This window comes from Eleginops maclovinus, chromosome 9 (assembly GCF_036324505.1).
Source record: "Eleginops maclovinus isolate JMC-PN-2008 ecotype Puerto Natales chromosome 9, JC_Emac_rtc_rv5, whole genome shotgun sequence".
Lineage (NCBI taxonomy): Eukaryota > Metazoa > Chordata > Actinopteri > Perciformes > Eleginopidae > Eleginops > Eleginops maclovinus.
In genome coordinates this window covers 7,035,464-7,048,903 of record NC_086357.1, presented here as the reverse complement: position 1 = coordinate 7,048,903, position 13,440 = coordinate 7,035,464, and the positions used below count along the sequence as shown (strand labels likewise).

General features: G+C 40.0%; 1 protein-coding gene across 1 annotated transcript in view; it reads right to left on the bottom strand.

Moving 5' to 3' along the window:
• The window catches only part of LOC134869859 (epidermal growth factor receptor substrate 15-like 1), a 34,836-nt gene extending 21,728 nt beyond the window's left edge, over positions 1-13,108 (bottom strand). The window contains 13 exon segments of the mRNA XM_063891793.1: positions 2,353-2,398; positions 2,401-2,437; positions 4,168-4,230; positions 5,407-5,563; positions 5,670-5,827; positions 6,655-6,897; positions 7,669-7,728; positions 7,974-8,099; positions 8,681-8,749; positions 9,000-9,095; positions 9,345-9,392; positions 10,866-10,955; positions 13,070-13,108. Of these exon segments, the coding sequence (XP_063747863.1) occupies positions 2,353-2,398; positions 2,401-2,437; positions 4,168-4,230; positions 5,407-5,563; positions 5,670-5,827; positions 6,655-6,897; positions 7,669-7,728; positions 7,974-8,099; positions 8,681-8,749; positions 9,000-9,095; positions 9,345-9,392; positions 10,866-10,955; positions 13,070-13,096 (1,220 nt within the window). The 5' untranslated portion in view covers positions 13,097-13,108.
• Positions 13,109-13,440: the final 332 nt, after the last annotated feature.

The following is a 13,440-nucleotide window of genomic DNA, read 5'->3' as shown; positions in this document are numbered from 1 at the left end:
GTGCACAAATCAACATGACAGAGTGACAAGACACTGGACTGGGTTTCTGTAGAATGCACTGACACAGATTTAAATAAGACTGACAGGAAAAGAAGAGCTGTGTGTGTGTGTCTGTGTGTCCTTATGAAGAATGAGTAAGAAATGTGCAGGTTGGTGGGAGAAACAACTTTAATTGTGCATTCAAAGCTGTGAACAGCACAAATGTGTATTTTCTGTATTGTATTACTGTCCACAAAATACTGATTTTTGGGAAGAGATATTATGTTGTGCTAGCACTAGTGTCCTTAGAACACAACATTTGACCCTATCTAAAGCTGCATTAACATGAGAGGCGGTAAAACTGCTTTGCGCTAACGTTGCCGCTGTGTTTCTATGGAGAAAGCTAACTTGACATGGATTGCTCAAAGCTCCATTTATTCCAACTTTGACCTCATAGATGCCAGCAAACTAGCAGGGGACGTAACCATAGAAGGAAAACTTAAGTAGCAGTTTTCCCCATACAGTCCACGGTTTCATTGCGCCCAACGTCGTAGTGAGCAAAGAGCAAATCGTGTATTATGTGAATGTAGCTTGAGTATAAACCTGTGTTATGCTGTACACAAGTAGAGAATTTACAAAAAAAACGTTGGAAGATATCCATTTTATTTGACTGACCCCAAACCTAAAATATCTATATATATTATATATATAATATCCATTTGCAGATTTGACAATAATTGAAAAATGATAAGCCCTATCCTGCATCTTGACATACTGCAGGGCACCAAGAGGATAATAAATAAGCACATTTGAATTGGAAGGCCATTTATAACCAATATGAAAGAACAGCAGATGTGTGTGTCACAGTAGATTAGACAGAATTCCAGTCCATAGATGTACAGTAGCTGGTTTGATTACCTGAGAGTATTCCACTGGGTAAAGGCAAGTGTGCTGACGCAGCATGGAGAATAAGTAGTGAACAAACAAAAATTTGATAAAATACACACATCAAAAGAAGAGTGGACGTTTGGCTGGATGAAGCGATGGAAGGAAGTGATAGGATGAGACAAAGCCAAGATGCCAAGTGAAGCTCGTCCACGTTCGATAGTGCATGTTTCCTTTTCAAGTGTGCATTTTATCAGAGAAACAGGACCAGAGATGAACAGTTTCTATGAGATGAGGGTGATGCAGGGCACTGAGACCACAGAGATGGTTAAAAAATATATATATTAAAAAAGTAAGAATGCAGGCAGCAGACGATTCAGTCAAGCTATACTCCACTATTTCAAAGTGGAGAATCCAAGGACTCCAGATCTCACATATAATTGAATCTCAAATAATCACTTGCATGATTAAATGCAACTTCAAAAAGGAGACAAACTGTCGCTCTCAGCTGATGATGGAAGTTACGTATGCTATGCTTTGCACCAAAGAAAATAAAAAAGGAAACTGGATGGGCATGTCTGATGAGATGGAAAAAGCATGGCGGATACATTTTGCAGTGTGAGCTTTCTGTTCTACACAAGTACGCAGCATCAGGTTGGGGAGGTTACTACAGGAACATGTGGACATAGAACTGGATCAAAGCAGCTTGCTATTAAAAGGGGCCCTAAAATGCATGTGGGGTTTGCCTTTCCTGTAGTGTGTTATATAAGTTTTTGTGCATGTAAATCTCTGGTGGTCTGCAAAGGGTAAAGTTCCCTCCAGAGGAGTTTCTCCCCAACGCACCCAAAATAACTTGTGTGACCTCGTGACATCTCCCGATGCTATCTCTAAGTGGTTGACTAATCACAACCAAGCCGGCCAGCTAACCAATCAGAGCAGACTGGGCTCTGGTTTCAGACAGAGGGTGAAAAGAGGTGCTGCAGCACAGGCAGTATGAGAAAAATAAAGAGCTTTATGAACATTAAAGCATGGAGACATGTCCCAGTAGAGACACTAAATACAAATATGAACCTGTAAATGCGCATAATAGGGCCCCTTTAATAACACCCCTGTTAGAAATGTTAGAATCAAATAAACATACATTTCTCACTTTAAAAAACACAGGCAAAGTACCAGTTCACAATCTGTACTTGCTGTTCTGGGACTTGAACCGGTTCCAAAGCGAAATCCCTACAGACTGAGCTACTGCCGCACCATTGAGTCCATTATCTCGTATGAAAACATTTGTAAATGATTGAACTGTTGCTGTTGTTATAACTGCAGCACATTTTGACTAAACAAATTGTGCTGCAAAATAAAAGCTATACTAACAGATCAATTGTTACCAATGCTGCGATGCTGTTTGGATGAATTCACTTTGGTTGCACCTTTGAAAGTTGTGTCAGTGCTGCCATGTTATAGAGCCGTGCCAGTGATCGAGTTTGTTACCTCTGCAACTGCGCTATTTCCTGGCTGATGTCATCCAGCTCTTGATGCCTGTGAACTCGCCGGAACCCACTGAACTGGAGCTGTCCTGTACAGCACCACAGAGGCAGACAGAGAGAGAAAGAGAAAGAGAGAGAGAGAGAGCGAGAGAGAAAGAGAGAGAGAGAAAGGGAGAGGAAGACAAAAGACCATGTTGGCAAATTAAATCTTATTTGTTGGAGAAGTGGGATTATGAATTGGTACCGACTGAACCATGGCAGACCAGGCCAAAGGAAGGAGAAGGAGGAAAAGAGAGGACAGGAGACAATGCAGTGCTCGATAAGAGGAGCAGCACAGTAGGTGGGGGCTGGGTCAACATGTAGGGAGTGTCAACACCACTGACAAACTGCCAGGGGAGGAAAGATTCAGGAGTTTCAAACTGTATGAATATAACTAAGGCCTCTTTCATTAACAAAATCTCAGGAAGGTTCCAATGTTTGTACACCAGCTTTTCTGGTCGACACTAGTCAAAAGGTTTGGAGACAATTCTTAAGTACACAAACCCCCAAAAAATGCTCGAGCCCCTGCTGGGCATTAGCTGTATGCTTTGTTTATCGAGTTTTGTATGAAACGTAAACCACAGTACATTATCATAGCATTTATAAAATGGAAAAAGTAATATATACTACATTTATTTTGTACAGCTATATTTGGGCAACGCGGCTAGAAACATAGATATATATATAAAGCGAAATCTGTTGGTTGTAGCGTTAACACACTGTAGGATTATTGTTATTTACTAGGCTTTGGCAGTATCTATTTGTTCAAACATTTATAAGACTGTGATGCTGAATAAAAGTCATTGTAGCATATACGACAGTGTGTACTTATTCTATTTATTCATATTCCTGGAAATAGCTCATTTCTTCCATAGACTTATGTTGAGGACCTAATGAACCTTTTTGCCACGGCCTTCAAAATCAGTGGGCTGAACGGAGACAACTTTTACATTTTGTGATTTCTGAAAACTAGCTCATCTACATAATTAGGATTAAACGTAAATAGGGGCAGGGGCTATTTTGATTTTACTAGTCCTGTAGCTTTAACCCGCCCACTCAGTCGCCATGTTTCTCAGCCCAGCACCCTGTTCCAGTAGACAGTTTTGGTGGCACATGCTGTGTGCTACAAAACACTCATACCTAAAAACAGCCAGAACTATTTATTCACATCCCTTCAAAACCACAAGCTAACATCGCCTAGCTAACTTAGCTAGCTAGCCAAACAGTCAGTGGCTGATACTTCCTATGCAATTAGTGTTTAGGTTTATTTTTTCTTTGTCGATTGACTGTTTACATAATAAAGGATTCATACAGGATGCTATTGATTTGATCAATTGAAGTATTTAATACCACTGTTAGAATGATTTTAAAGGATCCAGAATCTTTCCATGATCAGCAGCTGGTGGACAGGGTGAGACGTCACATCGTATGTCATGCTTTCTAGTAATCTGCTTGAAAGGCCAGGCAGTCACTGAAAGCATTTATAGGTTCAAACACTGCAGGTCCATTTTACCTACCCACAACTTCAACATTATAGCCTGAGAGAGGAGGAAGAGGGGGAGTTAGACACTTCAGCAGTGACAGACTTACAGTAGAACAGTGGGGAGTAAATATTTCGATTCACCCCCACTTATGGTTTCCATTTCTGTGGATAACATTTGTAACTTTTGATGTATTTTGCAGATTAGGATATTTGTGCAGTTTAAAAACATAACGTGTACACCTTTATGCCCAAATATGCTAAGAGAAGACAAATATGAGAGAAGAGAGGAGGACTCACCCTTCTCATTTCAGACAGAGCAGCCATCTCCGATCCCACTGGGGTCATGTATCCTGACATACTCTGCAGACATAGAGACAATACTAAGTTAGAGTGATGGTCTTCTTGTATCATCAGCAACAGCTAATTGTAAAATAATCATATTAACAGCATGGAACCAGTGGAAATACACATTACTATAGAGCCCTGGATGGAAAGAGGGTGAATTGAGGAAATTAAGCAACTTGCTGTCTTCATTTTACTTCTTTATATTATAAATCTTGGATTGTCTGAAATAAAGACCTCTAGCTTGCTACAATCCTAAAAATGAATACTGTCTTATAGCTGAGAGCCGGGTACTGCCCCTATACGTCATGGCAGCGCCCCCTTTTTTGGTGAAAACATTTGCGGCCGTTTAACTGGCAGTAAATACACATACTGAAGTTTTAGCCAATCGCATTAAAAAGAATAAGAATAACGTGCATTTTTTGTATCTACAAGGAGACGAATTACGTGGACCCTACAGGTAACAATTACATAATGTCATGGGAGACAGATGATCGTCATTGATTAATGGTTTCATGTAAATCACTAGAGGCTTGATGTTTGGTCAGTCTGCCGGTGGACGGATGTCAGGCAGGAGGCTAACACCTAAACTGGGATTTCATTGGCTTATCAGTGTGTCTAATATTTCAATGCAGTACATATATTCACTACTTTGACTTTTAATATTACAACTGTTGACTTTGAGGATTGACCATACCTCCTGAGCATTACACTTCAGCGGTGATGAAGTGTTTCCCACAGATGTACTGACTGACCATTCGTTTTCTTCTTCTCTGTGGAGGCCTGAAGCCACAGATATTTCCTTTTATAGACATTTTTTCTAATTGAAAGTTAAGAAAACTTAAACGTCGGTTCTTTTTTGTTGTTTGACGTGCAAAACACGACACAGAAAAAAAAAAAAAGCATGAGAAAACTATTTTTTCCACTTGGCGCTGACTTTGTTTTCACCGGGCCATTTCTCCAGGCAGGGACGTAGCGCTGCTCTCGTCTACAGGGCTACACAATAAATGGAATTTTAGGTTTATCATTTTTTTGGCTTCCCACAATTATATGAACCAGTAATCGAACCACCAACCCTAAAATAAGTGGACAACCTGCCTAACCTCCTGAGCCCTATGAAATACATAGATATACTGTGTGTGTGCGTGTGTGTGTGTGTGTGCGTGTGCATGTGTGTGTGTACGTGTGACCTACTGGTACAGGGGTCCCTCTCTCTGAGGGGGGTAACATGTCGGCAGTCAGGGCCTGTGGGGGGTCGATGCCCTTGCTGACTTTCTGCTGGATGAGGTACATGGCGAGGGCAAACTGCTCCCTGGTCAGTTTGCCTAGCTGCCTCGTGTCTGCCAGAGCCCTGCAGGGAGGAGCAGACATTCAACAGAATTACATTTCGGATAATTCCATAACCAGAGCACACGGACCCCACTGTGGAGCCAAAACCAGTCTCTCAGGGTCCCTACCATATGTGGGCCAGGACGTTCTGAGAGAGTCCAGAGTGCATGAAGATGTCCTTTACTTCATGCCCGCTGACAAAACCGTCCAGGTCAGCGTCAGTCTTCAGAAAGATGTCGTCATAGCGACCACGGTCTGACACTGGGACCACCCAGTTCAATGAATGCTGAAACAGAGATACAGGAGATTCTCATGTGGAAATTCTTTATCTTTGATTCAAAACTAGTCTTGAATCATACAAATTGATAGTAGTCTTCTACATATATTTTCAATTAAACATAAATCTATTCAGAACAAGTCGGTATGGCTTTTCTTCAGAGATCATTATCAAGGTGGTTATGGCAAATATGGCAGGGTAGAACTTTATGAAAAGTTCTTCCGAATAAATTATTTCCCAGACATTTTCAATCTCTTTGTTTTTACTGTGATAGTGATAACGTCCTGAAGAGTGCTACATACTGTAGAGCCACAAGTGTCTTTTTCTATAAAAGAAAGCCTGTCATACTGATTATCTATTGGCACAAAGACCAATCTAATACATCTTTATTAATATACCTTTTTGTCAACAGTGTCCCAGTGTGTATTTAGCACAAAGTAAGCAGTGATGTAAAGAATAATGCCATTTAAATATGCTAAGTAGGATCAAACAAAGAACTGTTGCTTAGTTTCCCTTCACTTCTTTTATTGTGTCTGGTTTTCATTTATTTTGTGGCTTTGTAATGAGTGTTTTGATGGAGCACAACAGAGCATTAAGATAGCTCTAACTTAAAACCAAAGCAAACAAATAAAGGATTTAAAATGCATCAGGATTCAAATACAGAGTAACTAAAGGGCTTAACAATAACTACTTGCTGCCATTTGACTCTGTAGCACTTTGAGTTTTGCTTATTCAAATGAAACGTGCGTTATAAATAAAATTGATGATATTATTATTATTATTATTAACTATTCCTCCAGTTTCTATTTAGGGATTACAGTGTCTGTGTGTATTACCTGTCCAGACTTGAGTGTGTGTTTGGGCGACAGGCTGCCGGTGCTGTTGAGTGAGTTCATGCTGCCATGAGAGGGTGTGGAGCGTAACGAGTCTTTTGGTGGGGGGGGGCTTGCAGGTAGTCCAGCGGCAGAGCCAGCCACTGAGCCCAGACTTTTCTTCCTCTTAGACGGCGGGATGAGGGAGGAGGGGAGGATGGAAGGGACAGGCTCTTTCTCCAGGGCCCGGTACACCAGGTGCATGGCCTAGGGAGAGCAGACCCTACTGTTACTGCACTCTGACTGGCATCATGCAAAGCTCTCAGAAAACTCAAAACCAGTCCAGACACAAATTCTAAAACTGAGTAAACAAATCAATATAGTATTTATTAGGGTCAGAGCACCGACAACAGGATGAATTATCATATTGGAATTGTAAGAATTATAAAAACACATTTGTAAAACAATTGTATTCTGTGGGCCTAAACATTTTCAGAAACATGATTTTATTTGGCACAAAACTGGTGCATAGTGTAAACATTGGGGCGGCAAAAGGACTGCACCACCTAGAACGCAACGCCTGTATTTGTGTTTGTCCTACTTGTGTTAAATTTGGTGGGTCGACCAAAAAAGTAGTTTCTTGGTAAACCCTAAAGCCAACAGGAAGTCAGCTTTTCTGAATGTTTTGGCGTGGTTTTTTTTACATTTCTTGGGGGTATAGAGTGCCTTTATTGAAGGGACAGTATTAATTGAGGGAGATAGAGAGGATGAAACACGGGAAAAGGTTTTGGGCCGAAATAAAACCCTGATTCCTAGCATGGGGACGTATTTTAACAAACTCCTCCCACACATTTTATTCGATTGACTCGTCAGGACCATTTTAAGATATTTGTCTCTCAATAATTGAATAATCCTGACAGTGATCTTATTACTGGTCTCAATAATAGTAATTATCCAGAGAGCCGTTTTGGGGGCACGGTTATGTCAGGCTATAGAGAATAATCCTATGACGGTAACAATGCAAAAGATAAAACTCACCACTGCAAACTCGTCTCTGTCCAGGTGGCCATCTTTATCAATGTCACTCAGGTCCCAAACCTGGCAGCAGAAAGTAAACACGGAGAGATCATTTGGCGTGATGAAAGGAGTAACTCATTGCTAACATATTTCATTTAATCAATATGAATCCATGTTGGAGGAAAAGCAAGTTCTTTGACAAAAAATAACAGTTTTTCTCGCCACCATGACATTCATGCTACTTCATATTTGTTGGGAGAACAGATTTAAGATCTGGGTGAGTGTTTTAACCATCGATCATGGAATGGACAAGCTTGAGTCAATACCTTCCCGAGGACGTCCAGAGGTAGTTTAGAGTTGATTAAGACGGGTTTCACCTTGTCTCCTGACAGCAGGCCATTGACTGGAGCCAAACTCTCAAAAATCCCATCAAATGTATTCTTCTCCTCGGGCTACAAAAAAACCCCACACACAGGTTACCTTAAACGCCTCATCTGTAAATGTTGTACTGACTAAGTCTCACTTTGTCTTTTGAATAAAGAGCTCAAGATTATTCTTTAACTCTATGGTTTACTAAACTGAGTGTTAGTGCATGAACAATAAAAGACTTTTGAGCCAAATGTTAGTATCAATCCCTGAGACTTATTTTAGAATAAAAAAAGTGACATTTTACAGTGTGAAAATGCTCTTTGATAAACTAATACCAATATATCGGCAAACTCATTTCTGTTAGATGCCCATGTTTAATTTGTTTTCTTCAGACTTGAAAAGGGGAATCCAATTTGTTCTAATAAATAATGGGTAATAATGTTGATCATCTAATGTCCCTACACTAACCCTAACATAGTTCTAAACTTTAAAAAGCCCTTAGTACAATCAAAAATAAACGCTTGGAAAACAGAATTTTACACATCTTTAAGGACTTCTTTATGCTACCATGTGTGTGTGTGTGTGTGTGTGTGTGTGTGTGTGTGTGTGTGTGTGTGTGTGTGTGTGTGTGTGTGTGTGTGTGTGTGTGTGTGTTTCAACACACCCTGACGGCCCAGTGTAATTCGCTGGAGGCGGGAGCTGTGCTGCTTAGAGACGGACTGCTGGTGTCCTTCTGAAATAAGACAAACAAAGATGGCCATCACATAAATGTCACATGATCACTCGCTGGATGGATTAAACACACATTTTATACAAGCTTTAATACCATGAGACATATAATTAATTTAGAGTATTGTATAAGTGTCCAAAGGTTTGCTATTATTTACAAACCAATGCAAATACACCGGAAAATAACTGTCGTAACGTGTTGTTTGATTGCAAAGAATTAATGGAATTCAGTTAAGTGATGAAGTGATACTCACAAACTTGGGTGGGGGGATTGTGAGGTTGAGGCTGGAGAGACTGACTTCATGACCATTCTGAGCGCAGGCCACCAAACGCAGAGCGACGTAAAACCCCTGAGACAAAAAACCCACACTATTACCAGTGTTATTCTCTCACTCAATAAGAAACACTGATGCAGCATGATGTATCGTAACTGTTACTGAGGAATGAAATAAATAAAGCATAGAAAAATAATTGAACAATATTTACATTTTTAAGTGTAAAATTTGGTGTTTTTTGCAATATATTTAGTTGAACCAGCATTAGAGGATTTGGGGTTGTATCTACAAATGTGGTCCTTCGCAAAGTCCTCAGTTCCCTACCTGTTTGTCAAGATATCCTTTGCCATCGGGATCGGCCAAATCCCAAATCTGAAACACCAGGCACAAACACGCAGCAGTGAAGACAGTGAAATCAAACCTGTTATTATATTTATGGATTATAGATTAAGTAAAACAAAAGCACTTTTGTTGAGTCATCTTGAACTCAGGGGCAGTTTCAATAAAGGTCACCTATTATGCAAGATCCACTTTATCCTGTCTTTGATACATTAATATGTGTACCCTCTGTGTAAAGACATTGAAAAAAGACTCTCTCTTTTTGTCCTGATCCATCTCTATAAAAACCTGCCTGAAAATGAGCTGATCAGATTTTGGCCACTTTGTGATGCCACAATGTTTTTCTGGTTGTGACACCATTAGCCAATAACCAACCAGGGTAACACCCGTCCACATTATCACCTGAATCTCCTCCTAGAGCGCCATAGTGTTTTTTCAAACCAATCATCTTTCAGAGGGGCGTGGCCAGCAGCAGCATTTAAAGCAACAGATAGAGACAGCACTTTTGAAATAGGGCTGAAACAGAGGGGTATATGGCATCCTACAATGCATGATCTGTTTGGTATTCTGAGCCAAACACTTCAGAGACATGTTTTGTATACATCTGAGACTTATAATACAAATAAATAAAATACGAAAAAGAGTATAATAGGGGACCTTTAATGCTCAAACATGGGAGCGATGCCATAAATCTGTGGAAGCCCTCCCAGGTAGTTCAACTTTTTGAAGTGGTAAAATGATTATTAACAAGCAGTTCTGTAAATATGGAGGAGAGGTGATCATATTAGTGCAGGGCTACAGTAACCCAGAGCTTAAGATATGTTCATTGCTTCCTCTATTTTTATAAGCGCTGCTGCTAAAACACACATACACACAGAGCGACTACAGCAGAGACAAAAATAACATGTTTTAGGGAACACACTGTTGTCCCATGGACTCTATTCAAATTAACAATTAAAAAAAAAACATGACTGGAAGAAGACTAGACGCTACAACAAGCTAGTTCTGATGGTTTAGCAATGTCCCGCGCAACCTGCTTTAGTGCCCTTGAAAAGTCAGGACACGAGGAGGCACCAGGCAGCGGGCTGATGCACCTCTTGTGCTTCAGGCGATAAAAGACACTACATGTGCACAGCCCCTAGATTTGGTATTTTGAAGAATTTTTGGACAATATTTGACCAATTCTCGGGGGGTCAAAAATGTTAAAAATCTGTGTAGCAAATGTTATCAAGATAAAAACTGTTGAAACAACTTGAGACTTGAAAAAGGGACAAAAAGAGCATGGGGATGCTTCCAGATGATGTAAATCTCTTTCATTTGGCATGTTCTGTTGATGTGCAATCTTCCTCTAAAGAAAACAATGTTTCTTATGTGGATCTTTAAGGGTTAAAATCCATTAGGGTCCACAAGCAACTTCTAACAGCTGTATATTAGACACACATACCTCTCCGGCTCTATAATAAGTTACATTGAAAGTACCCAGAAACACTTTAATCGACAACCTACCTTTCCCAATGTAATGTCAGGGAGTCCAGACTTCTTTAAGAACAAGGCAGCTTCTGTTGGTCCAACTCTACCCGTATTCCCAGGGTCCACCTAGGAGCAAACGTTAACATTTTGAGTGAATTGAATTTATAAATTGTAATAACAAATGCCATGCTTCCATATCATAATGCACTCTCACTCAAAACATGTGATCTGCCTTTTCATGCCTTTCATACATAAACTACGTATTCCTATGGTGTAAAACATAGTGATACACCTGAGTGTGGCATTATTATGTTTCTGCGATACTGTAGCCCTATCCGTCTTAAAAACGACTATTGATCTGTAAATAATAGTTAAAAATGTTGGTAGACAGTGGCTCAGATTGCACAAAAAGCTGGGCTACAATGCTGAATATCACAAGAACTGTGATAAAGGCAAATACACTATTCTTATTGTTATAAATATATATTTAATTAATATTCTCATCATCTTACCTGTCTGTAAAAGTTCTCATATACAGGGTTCCCACTAGATAACTGTGGCAGAGAGAAAACATGTTAAAGCACTATATACAACCCAATTCCCTTCTCTATCTCTTTATTAGTGAGGTTCCTTCAGCTAGATTTTCTGAGAGCCTGTCAGCACTATATAGTTATATTTACTACAGCCTTAGACTGACCTTGCCACAATAAGCCATGTCAACTTCACCAACTCAAATGCCTAGCTGTGCCTAGAATAGTGCTCATCCAATACCGTGTTTAACGCTAATTTCCTGAGTATGTACTCAGCTGAAATATCATCCAAGCACTGCGGCTCACAATCAATAACCAAACGTAATATTCCAAAAGAACTGTGTTTCCAGTTATGACTGCTGCACAAGCACAGCAGGCTTGAGGAATAACAGAAAACACTTAAGGGGATCAGATAAGCAGGAAACTGTATCATCTTACAGTAACAGAAGAAAGATTAAATCAACTACATTAAAAGAAAAAAATGAATACCACTATAAAGACTACAATGCAACAATAGATTTTAGGAGGCATATGCTTACACCATAGCTTATCTACCAGTTCTAAGCGTTCACAGGGTGGAAATGATCCCATTATTGTGCGTTTAAAGATGAACACGGAAACAACATCACATCAAATCAGTGCAAGCTGTGCCTTTCAGAGGTGGATATACTGTCATTAGCAAGGAATCAACTATCATTTGTAAATGATTAAATTGTGTAGTCCACAACTTAGAATATTTGCCTTCTGAAAAGATTAAAAGTTGGCTACAATAAACAACAGTAAGTTTGCTACAGTAAAAGGCTAATTTACAAGCCAAACTAATTTACAGTTGACAAATACTGTGTTTGCTTGATATGTGAGATGTATTTTCTCTAGTCAATATTTGCCTTGTATTTAATAGTAAGGTCATCCAAAAGTAACAGGTTACATTCCTTTATATGGTGATACTTTGGTTAGGTTACTGATAAGATGATTTACAGGTAAATAGTCATTTTAACGGAATACATTTTTAAAGAAACACTTTTACCCCAGTGAACATGTAGACTAGAGAGCCAACTCACATCAGCATCATTAGCCAAAGCTTAGCCCAGGTTAGCCTAGCCTGCCTCTTGTACACTCTGCCTACTCTTTAGCATTCCTCCTGTTTAACCTGCTTCCTGTAACCCATGTTTAGCCTCTCTTCTGTGCCTCCTGTTTAGCCTGCCTCCTCTTTAGCCTGCCTCCTGTAACCCCTGTTTAGCCTGTCTGCTAGCCTCCCTATCATGTTTATCTCCATCCTCACTTTACTTGCCATCAGCGATAGGCTAGCTAAGGTGTGCTAGCTGAAGGACTGAACGGTATCATAGTTTAAGATGCTATGTTAAGTTAGCGTGCGCATGCCAACATGCATCCAAATGTGTATACAGTGTACGATATGCTTAATGTCTTAAAATATGTAATTAGTCAGTTGTTATTAATTTTCTGTCGTAGGTAAATAGCAGCACGGCTAACAGGCACCAGCTGATGCTAATAAGCCCGCTACATAACGGTACTGAAATAGGCCTGAACCGACCAGCTGACGGGTTTATTTCTAGCCGCATTTCAAAGCTAGTTCATGTTTAGTTCAAGTCAGTTTAAATTACAATGTCATGAACCGAACATACTGTGTCATGCTACGAATTATCTAAGCCTTAAGATGAAGTGTAGAGTCGTAAATTGCAGCATCTTTACCTGGGTGAGAGATGTGAGAGCTGCCATCTTCCCTGTTGCTGCGGGAACGCACCCACCCTCCTCTCCAGGGAAACGCTCCCCTTAGCGGACAAACCCATGCCTGACACCCCGGCAACAGCAAGCTGCCGAACTCCATTCCAGAGTAAACATACTGACTTAAAATTCATTTTAAAAGATATATGATTTCAGTAGCCGGCCTGTTTCCCTGTGCTTGCAAATTTCCTCAGCTGGGAGTAAGACATGTCCTTGTGTGGTTTTGCTTTTGTAGGTTGTGCCTTTAGAGACATAGGCCTACATGCGTGAACATGTTTAAATGCAAAGAAACAACATAGGTGCAGAGACATTAAAGCAAGACGAAAATTGTTATAACA